The following is a 19381-nucleotide window of genomic DNA, read 5'->3' on the forward strand; positions in this document are numbered from 1 at the left end:
GATTCACTATGTCATTGTACCAAGCTTTCCTGGGCTAATTTGGCTAACACTATTATCAGTGTTACCATCTCCCGGATTCTTCACAAAAGATGTGGCAGAATTCGAAACAGAGGGAAGCGTCAAATAAGGGTGAACTGGTCCCTAAGATGTTACCAATGCATCTACCCCTATTGCCAGCGGGACACTCGTCCCGAACACAACCTGTCCCAACTTGTTGTAGAACTTGGAATCTAGCAGATCCACCTGCAGAGTTCCCCCACCACTATTCTATACCTGGAATATCCGATTCCTGGCTCTTCAAGTTCCAGACAGAGAGAACGATCCTCTACAAAAGACCTGGAGTAGGACTGTATGTAGGGAACATGCTTCGACCTAGATATAACTTCCTCCTGCAGAAATGTATCAAAGGAAAACCTGGAATCAACTGCTTCCTGAGCAAAGATTATTGAAGTATACTGAGATTGACACCCCCTGTGTCTTCAGCAAGTCCAGCACCGGGCTAGGAGCTTTGGGAACCTCCAGGAGCTGTGGCAAGCCCAAAGGGCAGATTCACCAAAAAGTAAAGATGACTTTCTACTTCAATTGCAGAAATCTTTGAATCTGGAAACAAACTGGCACATGAAGATGTGTGTTTACTGATGATTATGGACCCCGGAATCTACCTCTTGCAGAAAGGTCATCACTGAATAGACCGAGCCTATCTGAAACAGAAGGATGCCCAGCTGCTTGAGATCTTAAGATAGACCTCATGTCCCCATTTGGTTTTGGAACCAACTGATAATAAAAACAAACAGAGCTGCGCTGTGGAAAAATTACAAATTAAGCATGCGTGTATAGCGTAAACAAGCCACACATGTGAATCAATTAATATATCACCCCCAACACACCGTAGTGTAAATTAACCCACAAAGTCTAAATAATACATTTATATTGCACAAATGTAAAAGTCCACTCCTTGAAGTAAACATGCGTTTATAGAATATGCATTTATGCAAACATGTGCTCATGCAAACATGCAATTATGCAAACGGGTTTATGCTAGTAAGCAAGCATGCGTTTATTCAACATGTGTTTATGCAAAGGTGCTCATGCAAACACGCGTCTATGCAAACATGCGACCATGCAGCATGTGTTTTTGCAGACATTCACCTGCTCAACTGCACCAGGCCCAATACTAGTTTTGCAGGATTAGCCAAGCACATATGCATTTAATGCAGCCTCTATGATGCTTCAAAACAGCGAAAAAAATAAGTTCTACACTATCCTGGGGAAACAACTGCTTAAAGTGCATCGATGCTCGTACAGGAATGTATTGACAGACAGTTGTACAAGCCCCCCTGGATTAAGCAGTAGGTATACAAGAATACCTTTATGTAGTATATAATTATGACTTATCTGGTCACATAGCTCTCCCATTGGTAGCGCTCATTATGGGTGGCACAGTGGTGTAGTGGGTAGCACTCTTGCCTAGCAGTAAAAACCACAACACTACCTGCCTGGAGTTTGCATGTTCTTGCTGTGCTTGCATGGGTGTCCTCCGGGTACTCCAGTTTCTGTGATAGGATCACCAGGGCAAGTTGCACGGACCACTGGGGTGTGGTCTGTGTAACTTGCCATTGTGATCCTATCACGGTGTCCCTGGATCTCTCGAGTTTTGTTCTTCTGTTTTTTGCCATATCTATAGCCACCCATCGATTCAAATTTTAATTGTTTAAATTTCAATACATTTTGTATACACCTTTTACATACTCTTTGTGTAATACTATTTGGGCCATTAAAGTCCCGTAAGGGGGAGTTCCTTCTCCACTCTGTCTTTTTGGGATGTAGGCCCAGCCCATCGTTCAAAAATACCACCCCCCTCTGCTCTTTGTACAGATCTCAAACTGGAACCTTTACTTTTGTTTGTTCATATGACATTTAATTCTCTTTCTTTTCTCGCTTAACCACTATTATATTTAGTAGTTTACTTTCTTCAATTGTAATAATCCTATACCAATAAGCACCATTTTATCAATGAAACGTAAACTGTAACCTTGTTAATTTAACAGCTGTTGGACAATGGGATTGTTGAATCCCGTATTACATACATGATTTGTAATATTTTTTTTTTACTATAATAAAAATGTAAAATTAAAAAAAAAAAATATGTTACCTCTTACCGAGTTTGAGGACTGGCTGTAGCAATGATCAGCTCTCCACACACACAGATACATGGTTCCTAGTTTCTTCTAAAGAACAGAGACAGGAAAACATTTTAAAAAATCACCAATACACTACAGAAACCAGTAGGGCTGAAACAACTAATTGATTAATCGACAACTAATCGATTATGAAATTAATCGATTACTATTTTCATAATCGATTGAATCGGCCAGTAACATAATGGAGTTAAAAAAAAAACTAAAATGATCCCTTTATAGTACAAAAAGAGCAAATAATCACTAATTTAAATATTACTTTCACTGTTCTACAGTAAAAAAATAACCCCTTACAGTAGTGATTATCTGCTTTTTTTTCTACTATAAAGGGCTCGTTTTAGTTTTTGTTAACCCCATTATGTTACTAAACGTCTTAGACCTGGTTCACATCTATGCGTTTTATGGTGTTTTTTGTAGATATGCACTACAGTTCATTTACATGGTTTCCTACGGGGCACGTTCACATCTGAAAGGGTCAGGGAATTTTAACGCAAAATGGTGCTTTATTGGTTCAATACACTTCAATGGAAAAGCGGCAGAAAAGCATGTACTGCGTTTTTGCAACAATTTGTGTTTTTTAATCTGCCCAAAAAAAATGCAAATTGCAGTAAAATCACGTGCACAAAAATCAAAACGCACAGCAAAAAGCACTGCAGAAACAGATCAAAAGCAAACTGTATAGGTGTGTACCAAGCCTTATGCTGGCCACACGGATCAATTTTCAGATGAGAATATTCAGACGAAAAATCTTTGTACATTTGCTGAATGAAAGAATTTTGTTTGAAATTTTCACTTGTTTTTAACATTCTGTTTTTTAAATGAAAACCACTTACACTGTCTGAAAATTCCTTTGACTAAGAAGTTTTCTATTTTTTCCAAATTTTCCTGTCACTGTGGCTGAAAATGAATGTCAATTTGACCCACTTTTTTTTTTTTTTAAGGTTATTAACCGATTAATCGAAACAATAATCGGCCAACTAATCGATTATGAAAATAATCGTTAGTTGCAGCCCTAGAAACCAGACACTGCAATCATGTATGAATTATATCAAACAGTATGTCACCATTGTCAGACCCTAACAAAATCCTGACAGGACGACATACACATATCAACAGCTATATTTTGCCTTCCCTAGGATTCTGGGAAACAAATTTGTGAGAAAGAAGATGTAGCGGAATCTAACACTTTATCCATACCGACTAATTGTAGCTTTCAAGCAGCTCTGGACTTTAACTGAATTTATTATAAAGAATATCAGATTTGTTGAATGCATTTCTGTGGGTTTAGGAAATGATGTTTGATTCAGTGTGAAGGGTTGTACAACGCTTTTGTTGCCACAACCATTGATACCACTGGCCTCCAGTACAGGTCACAATACCTGGATACTTTAATATAAGGCAAACTGTGTCAAAACAAATCCTGTGCAGTAATTAGGCAATAATTAACACGGGCCATGTATGAAGTCTGGAGAAAGGTAAACGCACTGTAATAAAATGCGAAGAGCGCAGCCTGGAACCTTGATCAGAATTCAAGAGTCACTAATCCGACTTTAGTAAATGGAAATCTGGTTATATGCTATTACATTTTGCACTGGTTGGTAAGTAGGGCTTTTGTCTAGCTTATATGAACTAGATTTCAAGTGTTATTTTGAAGTAGAAAATTACAGGAATGTTTTTCATTCCTCCAGTCTATATGCACAAATCCTATTATTGTCTTTTAGTTAATCCAATTAATCTGGCACAGCCAGCATGCCTATATTTAAAGGGAATCTCTCTTCATGTTAAAGTGATTGTAAATTCTTTTTTTTTTTTATATATATTTTAAAATAACAAACATGATATACTTACCTGCTCTGTGCAATGTATTTGCACAAAGCAGACTGGATCATCCTCCTCTCGGGTCCCTCTTCTGTGCTCTTGGCCCCTCCCTCCGGTCAAGTGCCCCCACAGCAAGCAGCTTCCTATGGGGGCACCCAAGCCGAGTCACAACATCCTGGGACCATTCAGACATGGAGCCATGACCTAGCCCTGTCCCCTCTCTCCTGATTGGCTGACTGACAGCAGCGGGAGCCAATGACGCCACTACTGTGTCTCAGCCACTCAGTAGGGAAAGTCTTGGATGGCCGAGACACTTGTTGACATCGATGGACAGAGATGGGGCTCATGTAAGTGTTAGGGGGTGCTGGGGCAGTTGCTGCACATGGAAAGCTTTTTATCTTAATGCATAGAATGTACTTCTGACTTCACAAACCCTTTAAAAGCCATCTGAGCAGTCTTTGATGGAAGTAACAATTGTACTACTACTCTAATCTGAGTCTAGCTCTGGGGCAGTGAAGCAGTTCAACTATGCTCGAGAGGTGACTGCCTTGTAACCAGTATACAGCATTCAAAGGTAACCAGTCATGGAAAAATAGACCTGGACTGCCACTGCCAACCTACTAGTGATGCTGATGCACTGGCTAAACCTTTTAAAAAGTGTAGCCAAGAATAAGTATCGAAATAGAGTTACGATTTCAATGAAAGAATAAGAACTTAGGGATGGTTCACACTAGCTTCTGCACTGCAACTCGGTGGTGTGCAGTGCGATGCTGCTGAGATCAGCGCAATGAGGATGCAGTGAGTTTGATAGATCACAGCCATTCCTTCTTTAGGCTGGGTTCACACCGCTGCGGGTGAGAGATCCGGATGTGATTCGCACCACACTGCAGTGCAAATCACATCCGATCTGTCTGTACGATGCGAGTTCAGCCATACAGATAGTATGGCTGAATTCGCATCGCACCCGCCGCAAACTCGCACAGGACCTTTTTTTGGTCCGCAGCAGAATCGGATCGCATGGGTGTTCACACCATGCGATCCGATTCCTGTCCGAGTTTGCAGATCGCACTGCGATATGCGGACTGGTCTGGGGGTGTCATTAAGATTTCATTGACACTCCGAGCAGTCTGCATAGGGCAGTGTGAACTGCCGGCGGGAGGCATGCGATGCGGGAAAACGCTGCGGATTTGCGGCGTTCCCGCATCGCTATGGTGTGAACCTAGCCTCAAAAAAAAAAAAAAAAAAAGGGTGTTCCAGCGGGATTTTTTTTTATTTATTTATTTATTTTTTTAAGGTCAGCAGCTAAAAGAAAAGTAGCTGCTGACCTTTAATAAGGACACATACCTTTCCAGGGTGCCCGCAATGTTGGCCACCCGAGGCCAACCTGTCTCTCGGGGTCTCCAGCGCCGCCATTCTCACCAAGGGAAACAGGCAGTGGAGCCTTGCAGCTTCACTGCCTGTTTCCTACTGCTCATGCGTGAGTCACGCGGTGCTTTGTGAATGAGACGCACTGTGTTAGGAAACACAGAGTTCCCAGAACACAGCGCGCCCCATTACCCAGAAGACAAAACGAGGAGGAGAGAAGACCGAAGATCACTGCGGAGTAGGAAGAGGCAGATTAGGAAGACTGTCTAGCAACAGCGGTTTCTGGTAAGGTTAAAAAAAAATTTTTGCACATTTTTTCACAGAATATTAATGCTGTGTTTTTTTTTTTTAGGGTGGCCCTCCACTTTAAGATTTTACCTCCTTCCTGGCCAGAGCACTTTTTACAATTTGGCACTGCATCGCTTTAACTGACAATTGCGTGGTCACGCGACAATGTACCTAAACACATTTTGCGTACTTTTTCCCACAAATAGAGCTTTCTTTTAGTGGTATTTGATCTCTGTGGTTTTTATTTTGTGCGCTATAAACAGAAAAAAAAAAAAGTGACAATTTAAAAAAAAAAAAAAAAAACAATATTTTTTACTTTTTGCTATAATAAATATCCCCCAAATAAAAAAAAAAAATCTTCAGTTTAGGCCAATATGTATTCTTCTACATATTTTTTGTGGGGGGGGGTATCGCAATAAGCGTAAATTGATTGGTTTGCGCAAATATTATAGCGTCTACAAACTATGGGAAAGATTTATGGCATTTTTATGGTGTTTTTATTTTCTTTTACTAGTAATGGCGGTGATCTACATTTTTTTAGTGGTATTGCGACTGACAGATCGGAGACTTGACACATTTTTGGGACCATTAACATTTATAGAGTGATCAGTGCTATAAAAATGCACTGATTACTGTATAAATGTCACTGACAGGGAAGGGGATAACACTAGGGGGCGATGGGATTAACTAGGAGAGAGGACAGATCGCTGTCGTTACTTTGTAGGAAAACACAATCTGTCTTCTCTCCTCTGGCAGCACAGGGACTTGTGTGTTTACATACACAAATCCCTGTGCTAGCTCTCGTGCACCCGATCGCGCGAGGCCGGCAGGAATCACACCCACCGACCACGCACATTGGGTCTCCCGATATGCAGTATATATACACAGGATTTTGCCCAAGAGAGCCATTCTGCTGCAGTAGATCTTCATGAGCCAGTCGGAAACCGGTTAAGAATAGGGATGAGCTCAGGCGTGTTCGCATGGTCCACATGCAGAGTCTGCCAGGAATTCGGCGCAGCACTGCACTAATCACAGGCAGTGAGACATTTCCCGAGCTCTGCAGCTGCACATCGGGGCAATGTCTCACTGCCTGTGATTAGCGCAGCCCTGTGCCGACTTCCTGGCGGGCTCTGCGAGTGGACCATGCGAACATGTCAGAACTCATCCTTAGTTAAGAACGTCATTGAGATGTCACACAGACATCTCATGAAGTTCAACTTAAGGTCAGCAGTGTGAGACAGTGGATTGCCTCACACTCCATTGAAAAAAAAAAAAAGTACTGCATGCAGTATTCTTTTTTCCAGTCCATTATGCCTGCACACCACTGCAATACAGTGCATTTTCCCTTGTCCACGTGGTGGGACTGCGCTTGGCTAGCCGTCTAATATAGATGAGACTGTACTGGAATAGCCACCCGACGCAGTCACACTGCATCTGGTGTGAACCAGCCCCTAGGCTGAAGGTTCAACAGGACAACCAGACAGCACTAGTACGTGTTAAAAAAAAAAAAAAAAAGACGTATCGGCCCATTGGCCATGGCAGAACACATGGACCCTGTCATTATATGTTTCTGTTAAGCTTCCTAGAACAGTTTTGCAGACAAGAAAAATAACTTAACTGAGTTATTAAAACCAAATATGCTGCACCAATGCTAAAGATGTAATATACAGGGCTGGCTCTTTAGCAATCATGTAACAAATATAATTTGTGATAAAATATTCACCTTTTTGTGTGTGATCTTCACCAGCGCTCCCGTCAGCCCAATGACTGTCACTTCCCAAGAGCCTGTTCTGTGACTCACTCAGCGGCCTGGCTGGAAAAGGTTGACTTGGCCCTGCACTGTAAATTAAACAGAAAATATATGTAGATTCCGATTCATAAAACAATTACACATACATCAATGCAATGGTAAAGTTCACATAAGGCTCAATTAGCACCCATACATGAGCTCTTATGTATTGACATTGTTAGCATTAAGGCCAAACTCCGTGTCCAACACCAAAACTTTTGGCTGCAGAAGTTGATCAATCGGAAACATTTCCAACATGTCCCTTCAACAAAAAGTGATTAAATAATCAACTTCTATCGGGCAGGGGAGGCCACACACTGATTGAATTGTATCTGGTCTCTGCTGGACTGGTTGAATACTATTCCGTGTATAGCCAGTTTAAAGCACAAACAGGAAGTTCCACTCTTTTTACTCCCCCACCTCTTATCACATTTGGATAATTTTTTTTGATACCCATAGTTTTGATAGATACCCATTCCCACTTCCACTTGGATTGCCTTCACCACTCTCTGCCCACAGCCTTTTGGGAGACATCACAGGTCCCAGAACACTGCGGGACCATTCACAAACTGCAGCGCAGCTTGCGCATGCGCAGTGAGCAGCAAGCTGTGAAGCTGCTAGGAGTCACAGCCGGCTGGCCACAGTTAAAATGCCGGCATCAAGAACCAAAGAACGATGAAGAAACCTGTTTGGGTGAGCACAGCGCTGGATCCCTGGGCAGGTGAGTGTCTGTTTATTAAAAGTCAGCAGATAAAGTTTTTTTTAGCTGTGGACTTTTAATTTTCACGTACCTGACTAAAGCTCTTCTTTAAATCTAGGGGGTAGATGAAAAGGCTGTATTATTTACCTTACTTCTCACTCCAGCAGGTGTTGGCGCTCTGCTTTCTGAGATTCCAGGTTGTGGGCAGTCCCTCACTGTCCTGACTTACAATGGAGAGCTGTTGGTCCTGCATTGTATTTAATTTCATCAGTGTGCGACCATGACCGGGAGGCTTTAGGGGATCAACTGAACATATGGCAGAAGCTTGCCAGAGCGAGGAGTATTACATCTTGTTCTTCCGAGGGCTTAAGTCAGCCAAACCATTTGGATGCATGATGTATAATGTGTTTTATTTACTGTGCTCCTGGTATGCTTTCTGTTATTATATGTCCAATTTGTATCATTGTTTGCACTTGACTATGTAAATGGAACTGGTGATTTTGGCTGTGGAAGCTGATCTGCGCTAGAACTGCTGTGTTTTAATGGGGTTTCTTAAATATGATTGCAAAAGGTAGAAATACACTTTAAAGTGGACCGTGTGCTAAAAAGCAAGGTATTCTCATTACATCAGGCCTCCTATTCCTATATGGCATAGCTATTGAGAAAAAAGTAAAAAATTTACAAACCTTACATCTAATTCCACTCTGTAGAGGGGGACCCTACGATCCTTCAATCAAGATCCTGGGAACACTGAATATCCCAAATCTCACGGAAATATCTTCCTGTGCTGTCCAAAGGAATCATCTCACTAAATTTGGGACCCTGCATTATACCTGTGCATTGTTGTGTACTAAAAAGGTGGGAAGTCTTCATATCGTATATGTGTGCCAGAGTGCCATTTAGAATCACAGTTTTTTCTCCAGCAATAACAGTGAGCATAGTAGTAACATCTCGAAATCCAATACCAAATCTGGCGAGACAAGTAACTTAGTCAGTAACTTAGATAATTTCACACTGCAGATTTACCACTATTGGGCTCAAAGCATGGAAGTGCCTAGACACAAAACATGTCAATGAAGTTCGAGCAACATGCCTTCACAGGGAAGCCAGACCCCTCTGTTCCTGTGGTGTTCACCACCGTCTAAGTGTTTACAAACATCTTGAGAAACCCAAGAATTGACATATTGAGCATTCCACATCTGACATTTCCTATCAATCAACCTTGACTGGATATACCACTGGCGTCCTGGAGTCCCCTCCCACATAAGGAGCCTTAATATGCGCATTTGACCATACTATATGATGGTCCATACGATCCGGTAAGAGGGCTGCGCACTTGGGCATCACCTGGTGGTGGAACCATTATGAATTTATGGATGTGGGGATAACCTGTCCCCCCCCTTCTTTTGAACTTTTTGTGGTGTGTATATATATATATATATATATATATATATATATATATATATATATATAAAAATTTTTTTTTTTTTTAATTAGCCCCTTTCTCTATGGGATTTGATGGACCTTTGGTTTTGGTTTATTTAGTGATGTTTTTTCACTCACTTTCTAAGTTTGATATTATGTTTATTGTGTTAAATTTTATCTATGGTTTTCACAACACTGATTTTTAATTATTAGCGCTGCTTTATACAATTATTACAAAACATGCACTGCTATTTTTCAACTGGAGTTTAAGAGAAAATGTAGCTTTTTCTGGGTATTGCATAGGCATATATCTTGCATAGCAAAAATATAATTTCTATTATATATAGTAGCAAATAAAAATGTTACCTGTTAAAAAAATTGTAAAGTATCAGAAAATACCTACTGCTTAGCAATGTCAGCTTGAACTGCTGCAACATTTTGCTCTGGGTCTCCAAACACAAGGCGTGTGGGGAAAGAACATCCATCTCCCAGGCTGGAAGGAGAGACAGAAGACAGACTAAAAAACAGTAGTAGTAATCTCCTGGACATATCACATTGCTTATTTCAAATCACACATTATTTTATGTTTACTGCTTCTATTTTTTGGATGAAAGTTACATCTTCACCATGTTGCATCCTCAGCTGAGTGGCTTACCTTTTGAATACAGGGAGTAGCCAATATTTCTTTTCATCCCCAAACACTTCTCTCAAATTCTTGCTGAAGCCGAGGGAAAAGCCATCTTTTTCTGGTCCTGTTCGGAAATATGGAGCACGGAAAGCCTCTGCAATAGAAGAAAATGGAAATAAGCAAACACATTAGGAACAAAAACAAAAATTGTACTAGAATCGAATATGTTTAAAAAAAAGTGTTAAAAACATTCCAGAATATATCACAGTATAAACTTTATTTTAGTCTGAATATCTTGTTGCATGTCCTTTATTGGCTTATCTTTGGCATTTACCTTGCCTAAAGAACTGAGGGGAGGTGTTTACATCCAGCTCTACAAAAAGTAAAATCAGCAAAGGATTTAAAAGGAGATCTCTACCAAGTCTGAACAACATACTCAGGAGTTTCCCAAGACTAAGCCCCATAGGCAGGGCAAAACATGTTGGGAGTGCAGCCTGAGGCTGCTTCCACCATTTTCATGAGGGTTTTTGTGTGATATGCATCTCCTGAGACTTCTTTTCCTTTCTCATTAACATACTCGGGACACAGGCAGGGCTATATTTAGCATAATGGCACCCACAAGACTATGCATAGAGCAGGGTTAGTACCAATATTTTCATTTTTTCCCATTTCAGCAACTGAATTGTAGGGGAAAAGGGTACAGGGGAGGTTAAGAGGAGTAATTTTATAGTACTGACTGGTGTGTAAGAGGTATAGGATATTATAGGGATATATCATAAACCAGTGTTGGCACTATATACTATTTTTAGTCTCATAAGAGAAAACAGTTTATGAACCAAGTCCAAAAAAATGTAAAATGAAAAGCCTGTGATGTGATCAACAGAAGCGAAAAGCTCAAAATCCCCAATTCATCCACCACCATGCTCAAAATCTGGAGGCTCGCAGGATTGTTTAAGTACGAGGAGGTCAAGACACGCTTGTTTCCAAAGGATGGGTATACCATATGTTCTGTCCACCTTCTTTCACACAGATGAATCCTGTGTAAAATTCCCACTTAAAGTGTTACTAAACCCAGGACCCTGCATTCACTATATCTGGTCTCCCAGCTTACACAGAAATGCAATTATTTTAGTAAATATAAACTGCTAAATATCTGTTCTCATCAGCAGTATATAGCAGGCTTTTGACCATCAGTTCCTGGTTAAAGCTTGTAGGAGTAGTTTTCATACTGCTTTGGGCTTTCCTATCGGGATCCAGGACTCCTGATCCTGCATGGACAGTGCTGATTGGCCCTGTGCTGATCACATGCACTCTCCCATGAAAAATAAAAAAAACTCTCTAGCAATACACACCAAACTGAGCATGTGCAGCCCGACTCCAGTAACACAGTCTTATGCGGAGCCTGTTCTGGAGTTAGTGGAAGAAGGGGAGGATATGTGCATATGGCATCAAACAGCCTTTTTACACAATGCAAAGAATTAACCCCTTAGGTTCCACAGTGAGTATAACAAGCATACTTTACTGCATATACAGACTGATTTTAAGGTTGTGGGTTTGGTAACACTTCAACTTGCTCTCTTTCTTACTTCTATGGCTCCTGCACACTCACCCTCCAGTTTCCTGCCCATAACCCTGTACAAGCTTTCAGTTAGAAAACTGGAATAAGCGTGAATGGTCTAAGAGTGCGCTGATCAGCACAATCGTAATTAGTGATGCACCGAAATTTCGGCTGCAGAAACACATCGGCTGAAAATGGGTTAATCAGCATTTTACAATAACAGAAAAAGATGGCGATAATGGCACTGAAAAACACACGATTTTACTGTGCTTATGGTGTGTTTTTCATAGGTCATGTGACTCAAAAACCGTTACAAAAAGATAACACTGGTGCATTGATGCATTCTTGTTACATTTTAAATGCATTTGAAATGGGAGGTGCGTTTTTGGGTGTGGTTTTTTTACCTGACCAAAATGCAGCAAGCAAGATTTTTACCACCATAGTGGAAGCGCAACGAACCAGTGTGAAGACATACATAGAATTTAAAGTGATACATTTTTCTTGAGCTTTTCTTGCACTAAAGGCCGACAATATATATATATATATATATATATATATATATATATATATATATATATATATATATATATATATATATATATATATATATATTCTGTCCTTTTTGGATTTCGGCTATGGGCCACGTGCATTCTGCATTTTTGGTTTTGGCACCAAAATTTCCCATTCATGCACCTCTACTCGTAATCCATTGAGAAGAACCTCACCCACTGATATTGTGGGGAGGGAATGGCTCAGAGGATGAGGAAGGGGTGTTGCTACATGTTCCCATTATCATGTGATTGTTTATCAATAGTGGATTGTCACAAATACTGAGTAAGGCTGGGTTCAAACTGCTTCGACATAAAATCCCTATGACTTCTGATCAGATTTTACCCTGCAACATCGGTCAGAATTTAATGAATAGGATCAAACTTGAGATGGTCTGCTATGGATTTGTGTTTTTTTTTTTTTTTTTCATACATTTGCAGTGCTAACATCGCCTCTAAGCACAAGTTGCATGTCAGAAGTCGGATCAGTTAAGATGCTGATCCAATTTGGATACGACTTCAATGATATTTAATGGGCTGAAATCGGACTAAAGTCGGACCAAAGTAGTGCAGGAACCTTTTCCAAAATCGGACCGACACAAGTAGGACCAGTTAAGATGGCTCTCATAAAGAGTCAAGCGACATGTGCTTTCAAAGTCCGAGCCTATGTCGCACCAGTGTGAACCGGGCCTAACTGTGCTATCCCTCAGATGTTGTATAAAGATAAAAAAAATAAAATACAAAAAATGATATGTAGCATTAACGCGTTACCTATAGTTGACCTGTTTTTCGAAACCAGCCAGCAGTGATAGCTGAACAAGGACAGTATGCTGATGAAGAACATGGCCGATACGAAGAACAGGAAAAGGACGTGGAACTTTGCACGTGTGTCTGGTAACTCATTCTATAAAAAAAAAAAGGGTAGTATTATTGAAAATGAATAGCAGTGAGGAAACCAGTTTGCTGAATATTAAAAAAATGTATAAGCATGGCTTTCACGCACATATAGATGGCACACATTCAAATATTACTCTAAAAGGGGCAGTTTTTTACATATACACTATCATATTCCTTATAATCAGCTTCCTTTGATATTTAACAGCTTACACTAACATAGAAATAACAATCGGGACCCAAGAAGATGCAAAAAGCACCCATTTGGATACATTCCTTTTTTGACAGATTGCTAAAGTGGGGTATGAATAAAATATTTAGGAATATACATTTCTATTTTTTTTTTATAATCGGTACCACTTAAGACAAACTCTGGTTTAAAGGAGAAACAAAACTTGTTAAAATAATGAAATATAACAATATATTACTGTGCATGTATCTTCTCGGGAAAGAAGGGGAAATTTAGTGCAAGATCTGACATCCTGAAAATGTATGCCTGCCCTCTTCTCCACTATATCAGTCCAGTGTCAGCAATGAAAAACTGGGGAAAAACACAGCCTTTTCTTGCATTGTGCAAACCTGCTTAACCTGACAAGTTCATGCTTTAAATCTGCCCAAGCTGGGGAAGGCAAGTGCTCATAGAGGTCCTGTATTTTACCACATAAATCCATAATGGGCCCAACTCAGATCTTTTGTACTTTATTATAGTACAAATGAGGTGTCATCAGAAGAATAAGGTTTACCACCATCCCTAAAAACTGTACAAGAGCAAACAAAATTCTCCCTGGGACTTTAAAGGTAAACACAATTCTAGTATATAACAAAATACACAATAGAAGCGACTATATGGCTTTTAAGACATGGAACCAATAGTATATATCTTATTGAACCATGCATAGAATATTATGGTTAATCCATATCCTCTCCATCACATGTGAAAAGGCCTCTAAAAGGGCCCAGTGAGCAGAGGAATATCTAAAACTTCAGACTTTTTCCTTTCTTCAGGAGTGTAGTGTGGAAAAGTACATTTGTGGAAACAACTAAAAACCATATGTAAAGCCGAAACACATGAAGAATATAATAGATGGCATCACTTGGCAGGTCAGCTGGGTGTAGTAACCTATGCCAGTGGGTCATGAAGGACGGGACAACAATGGTGCCTACTCACCAAGTATCACATCTCCAAACAGAGGTGAAATGACAACAAAATTATTGAAATAACGATAGTTTGTAGAAAAAAAAACACAATCTAGCTCCTCCAAAAAATGTATCACAAAATGGCTATCAAAGTACAAAAGCAAGGAGGAAACAAAGATCCCCCCAACTGGAGCCTACAGCATAAAAACGCCAACTGCAGATGCTTCTGACTTCACTCTGACTTTCTAATCTACATGCACTTTCCTGGTCAGTGTTCAAAGCTGGTCAACATATTATAATATTATAACAACCTCACAGGCTGAATAGGACAAATCATTTGTTTTCTCCCTCCACTCTAAACAGCATGGATGGATGAATATGCAGTGCCAGTTATTGTATTCCGACGGAAACCACATCTGTAAGAACACCCAAACAGTGGCTGTATCCAATTGGATGCAGGAGATGTTAAATGGAAAATTTTCATCTGGCTCCTTTGAACCATATGGTGCTGACAAGATCACCCATGAAAATAATTTTGTCCAATTAGGCAGGAAGCCAGAGGCAGCCAAGGCAAATAGTATTTTTAGAATTCTCTCACCAATGTCAACTTTTGTATTTCTATTACTTTAAAACTTCTTCATGAATTGGTCTGCATAAGTATGATAAAAGGACTTTATTCTAATTCGCCAGAGCACTGCCCCTTTAAATGGACAATTTGATATGTAAAATTATTATAAATGCATTGTCATATGGGTTACACTCCTGGCCCCAGTCTTTCAGTCTGTAATATCGAAACCAGTATTTGGGGCCACATGCAACCTTAAGGGTGGAAGAGGGGGCATTCCAGTGGACTAGCTGTCTGTGTGTAGATCAGTCTCGTGAAACACCACAGTACAAAACTCCCTTTAGAATACTAAAGTTTAAGTGTAGGCACCAGTCCTAGTATAAGAGATCAATTACAAATTTAGGAGATGTTTGTATGTATGTGCTGAACCTTAAGTTTGGGTTAGGTTAACAAAACTATGGCTAATCATATGCTTTATCAAAACAGTCCGATATTTGCTTGCCAACATACTTTGGCTACTTCAAAATGTACTTCGATTATAATTTCCTACATTATGTCACAGTGGTGCAGCTTTTGTACCCCATCTGACAACTTGAGGAATGAGGAATGGCCTGCTCAATAATAAAACATTACTACTATGTGTTTCATAAGTGCACAAGCATTAAATGTTATTACATGTACCAGGGGATGCTATTGTAAGACTGGAAGGGGCATTGTGTACAAACTCTATAGGTCAGGTGAAGCTGCAAACAAGGTGCAGGTCCACAGAAACAAATCTGAAAACCAGCCACCTTCATGGATGAGGACAGTAGCAGTTGCCTTGATTACACACCAACCAACAGCGATCACAAAAAAAATGAATGTTTTCTAGAAACATATCCAATTCCAAGTTAGTGTAGATGTTTAAGCAGTAGGACCCAACTTCCTTCTTTGAGTGACACCTGCCAAATAGACAGGAAATAAGGATCCATGGGGGAAAAACAATAAAAGTTTGACAGCGGTTCAAATGCTTACTTTTCAAATCCAGGAAAATGAAAATAAAATGTTGACTGAAGTTTAATTTTGAAGGATACAAATTACGTATATGCCTGTGCAAAAATATATATATATGGTCTACAAACTGCAGACACAGGAGGAAACCCCAGATATATGCACAATGCCCATCAATGCTACAATCTGAAGTTTATCACAGTGACTATCAATTCACATAAACACAGAACAAATTCTGCGCCTACAACAACTTCCCCATTTTCAAATAACCCCAAGTTGTCGGCTTGATACTCCCAAAAAGAGGCAACAGCCTTTGAAGTTTAGCTTGACTAACTCAAGTCAATAAAGATGGTAAACAGTCTGTGGAGGTATTGGAGAAAGGAATTCATGCATCCAGCTAGACAGGGTATCCTCCATCAGGAATGAACTGAGTAACACCTAGAAAACTACAGATTGGTATGGAAAGGTTTTTAAAGTGTATTGCTGCCCAAATACAGTGAAGGCAACTATAAAGTAGTCTGAGCTATCATTTCACAAACATGTTGAAATTAGCTGGCTTATTCCATAAACAATGGTAATATGCAAAGAATAGGAAATTATAACACCAATCAAAAAAATATTTTTAATTGGTTGCTATGGGTCAATACAGTTTGCACATCATCACTGTGGTTTAGACTGTCCTATTTAATAAAACAATACATGGCAATAGCTTATACTTAAATGACAAACTTATTCAGCCACAAAACGGTCTGTCACCACAGCAAATGAGTATGATTGGCCTTAAATTATACACTTTTCTTTAGATTTACCAAAAGCATATATAATATGAGGTCAAACCTAAACACTTTCAATTTGTATGCAATCAGGCAGACCATTGCACTACATAAATGAAGGTAAATGTAAAGGAAATTGAATAAGAAAATTGTGTAATGTATGGGCACCTTAAAAGTAGAACTATAGGCAAAACTATTTTTTACATTTTGGATAACTCAAGAGAAGGTTATAACCCGTCAGATTTCTTTTGCCATGTGTCCAATTTTGGAGATTTCCCTTTACTTCCTGCCCATAGCCAAACAGGAAGCAAAAGGAAATTTAAGGGAATTCCTTGGTCACCAGAACTAGTGGAAGATTTCCCCTCTATTACTTTTCTGGGGACAAGCCAACATTTGGGATTTTATTTGACTTTCAATGACAATGGTAAACAGGACAAATAGAAAGGGTGAATCTGCCTAACGGGGACACAGACAACAATACAAACTGACATGTGCTCTAGTCTCTCTGTACTCTACCCAAAACTAAGAAAAAAAAACTTTTTGCCTTTAGTTATACTTTAACATATACACTTTAAGAACTACTTGCAGGATCTTGAATGGACATTCATAAATGACTGGCTGGAAATTTTACCTGGGGACAAGACTCTTCATATTTGCTGCGGCAAAGCTTTACGCAAACAGAGACAATTCATTAGACATTTTAATGGTTTGATCGGCAGATGGCAGTATGAGGAGGGGTGTATGGAAGAGGTAAATGTGATACAAGATTTAAGAATTCCACATCTGCTGCTAGGGGCTTCCAGTACACATTGCAGATGCAGCAATTATAATTTCCACTATCCTAAAAGTAGGGAACGATGCCTTTATTTTTTGGATTTGCTAAGGAAGGACATATTGGGATAAATACAATTGCCAAATCCCTGTTTTGTCAGTTGAATAAAAATAGTGAAAAAAAATGGAAAGATCACAAAAAAACCAACAAAGAATATATAGGTCACTATGCAATCCTTTTCTATAAGATTAAGCTGAATTATGACTGGCCATCTGGGGCCTAAGGAACGGAGTGTGTTGACAAAGATTACATCTTTCTGAAACTGAAAGAGAGTCCCCACTGTCAGAATGCAATGTTCTGGAGAGGGGGAGGGCGGGGCGATTCCTGCATCCACCTTGCTTGTTAGATGAAGGAATCTGTACATTGTTTTTCATTCAACCCACTGGCCGAATTAAAAAAAAACAAAAAAAAAAAACAAACAAAAAAAATAAACTACCATGTGTACCCCAAATATTGGCAAATTTCTACCAATCAGAAGTTTGCATCTGGTTGGTAGATCCTAAACAAGACAACTGTTAAGTTGGCCATACATGGTTCAGTTTTTTCATTCAGCCAACATGAGAAATTAATTGATAGACCAACTTGTAATGAATGGAAATGGCCTGGATTGAAATTTGGCTGGTTGCTGAACTGAATATAGATCCGGGAATGGCCAGTTTTATTTAGCAGGCACCGATAAAAGTGGACATATATGCTACTAAACCTGTGTGTGGTCGTCATAAGTCACAAGAAAAAAATATTTGGAAATTTTTTATTTTTTTTTGAGGAACTTGGTCCTGTTAAAATTCCCGGTAGGAAAATATACATCTGTAAGGTCAGATAGGCGATGAGAGATGGTGTGAAAGCACAAAACATCAGCCTTTACTAAAATACATGACAAGTAAAAAGACAAAGCAGGATATATAGCATTATAAGCAAGTTATTATTATATAATAAAAGGTATGCCTTATAAAAAAAAAAATTTAAAAAAAATCTCTCTAGATGGAGAGTAATAGCAATGGAAAAGGTTCCAGCCCTTAAAACCCTACACAGAGCTAGTCACTTTTCCGCAATTAGGCAAATAAAACTCCAATTTCAAAAAAGGTAAGACGGTGTGTAAAATTTACAAATTATTTGCAAATCTCAAACACAAAATGTATTCACAATAGAGAAAAGAAAACATAGCAAATGTTCAAACTGAAAAATTTACCTTTTTTGGGGACAGGGCAACAAAAAGCAGGCAAAGTGGTACTAGCAAGGAAGAGCTGAAAGAACATTTTGCAATGAATTAGGTGAATCGGCAACAGCTCTGTAACATAACCGGGTATAAAGAGAGAGTCAGAGGATCTCAGACGTAAAGATGGGTAGAGGTTCACCAATCTGTGAACAGATGCATAGAAAAATTGGGGAACACTATCCTAAAATTGTTGAACAAAGTAAAATTGCAAAGACTTTAAAATGTCACTAAATCCACATCATAAAAAACTATCAATAAATGGTGTATTACATGTTGTTCATACTCCGGCACTATGAGATTTGTTTTCTGTATTCTGCAAAAAAAAAAAAAACTGGTTGATCCTGCTGCTCTCCACCTTCTGTTCATGTCCCCAATTCAGCTGGAGATTTTGCAGCTGTGGTGGCAAATCTGCACATGCTCAGTTTTCAGTGAGTTTCTATGCTGAGCATTTCCTCCCTATCACATCTAAGTAGCCCATGTGACTATAAATCATACACGTGGGTGTTTACACAGTGGTGAATGACAGCCCACTCCCTCCATCTTCCTCCTTCATGCCCATTAAAGCGGTAGTAAACCCGCAATTTTTTTTTTTTTTTTAAACCTGCAAAGCAAAATGCATAATGCCCGACATCTGGCCCGATCCATGCCGAGGGAGCT

At 39.5% G+C, this 19381-nt stretch overlaps 1 protein-coding gene across 3 annotated transcripts in view; it reads right to left on the reverse strand.

Moving 5' to 3' along the window:
* Nucleotides 1-19381, reverse strand: part of ZDHHC20 (zDHHC palmitoyltransferase 20) — a 167281-nt gene that overhangs the window by 20214 nt on the left and 127686 nt on the right. Inside the window, exons 8-13 of one of the 3 annotated variants that reach the window (XM_077484014.1) lie at nucleotides 17308-17343; nucleotides 13089-13221; nucleotides 10239-10365; nucleotides 9987-10076; nucleotides 7393-7508; nucleotides 2160-2228 (exon numbers count right to left, since the gene is read on the reverse strand). In XM_077484014.1, coding sequence (XP_077340140.1) covers nucleotides 2188-2228; nucleotides 7393-7508; nucleotides 9987-10076; nucleotides 10239-10365; nucleotides 13089-13221; nucleotides 17308-17343 — 543 coding nt within the window. In that variant the 3' untranslated portion in view covers nucleotides 2160-2187. Of the gene's footprint in view, nucleotides 1-2152; nucleotides 2229-7392; nucleotides 7509-9986; nucleotides 10077-10238; nucleotides 10366-13088; nucleotides 13222-17307; nucleotides 17344-19381 lie in introns of all 3 variants that reach the window. The other 2 variants (XM_077484015.1, XM_077484016.1) reach the window with 2 other exon arrangements.

This window comes from Lithobates pipiens, unplaced genomic scaffold, assembly GCF_037356315.1.
Source record: "Lithobates pipiens isolate NorthernLeopardFrog02 unplaced genomic scaffold, aLitPip1_a1.2 Scaffold_16, whole genome shotgun sequence".
Lineage (NCBI taxonomy): Eukaryota > Metazoa > Chordata > Amphibia > Anura > Ranidae > Lithobates > Lithobates pipiens.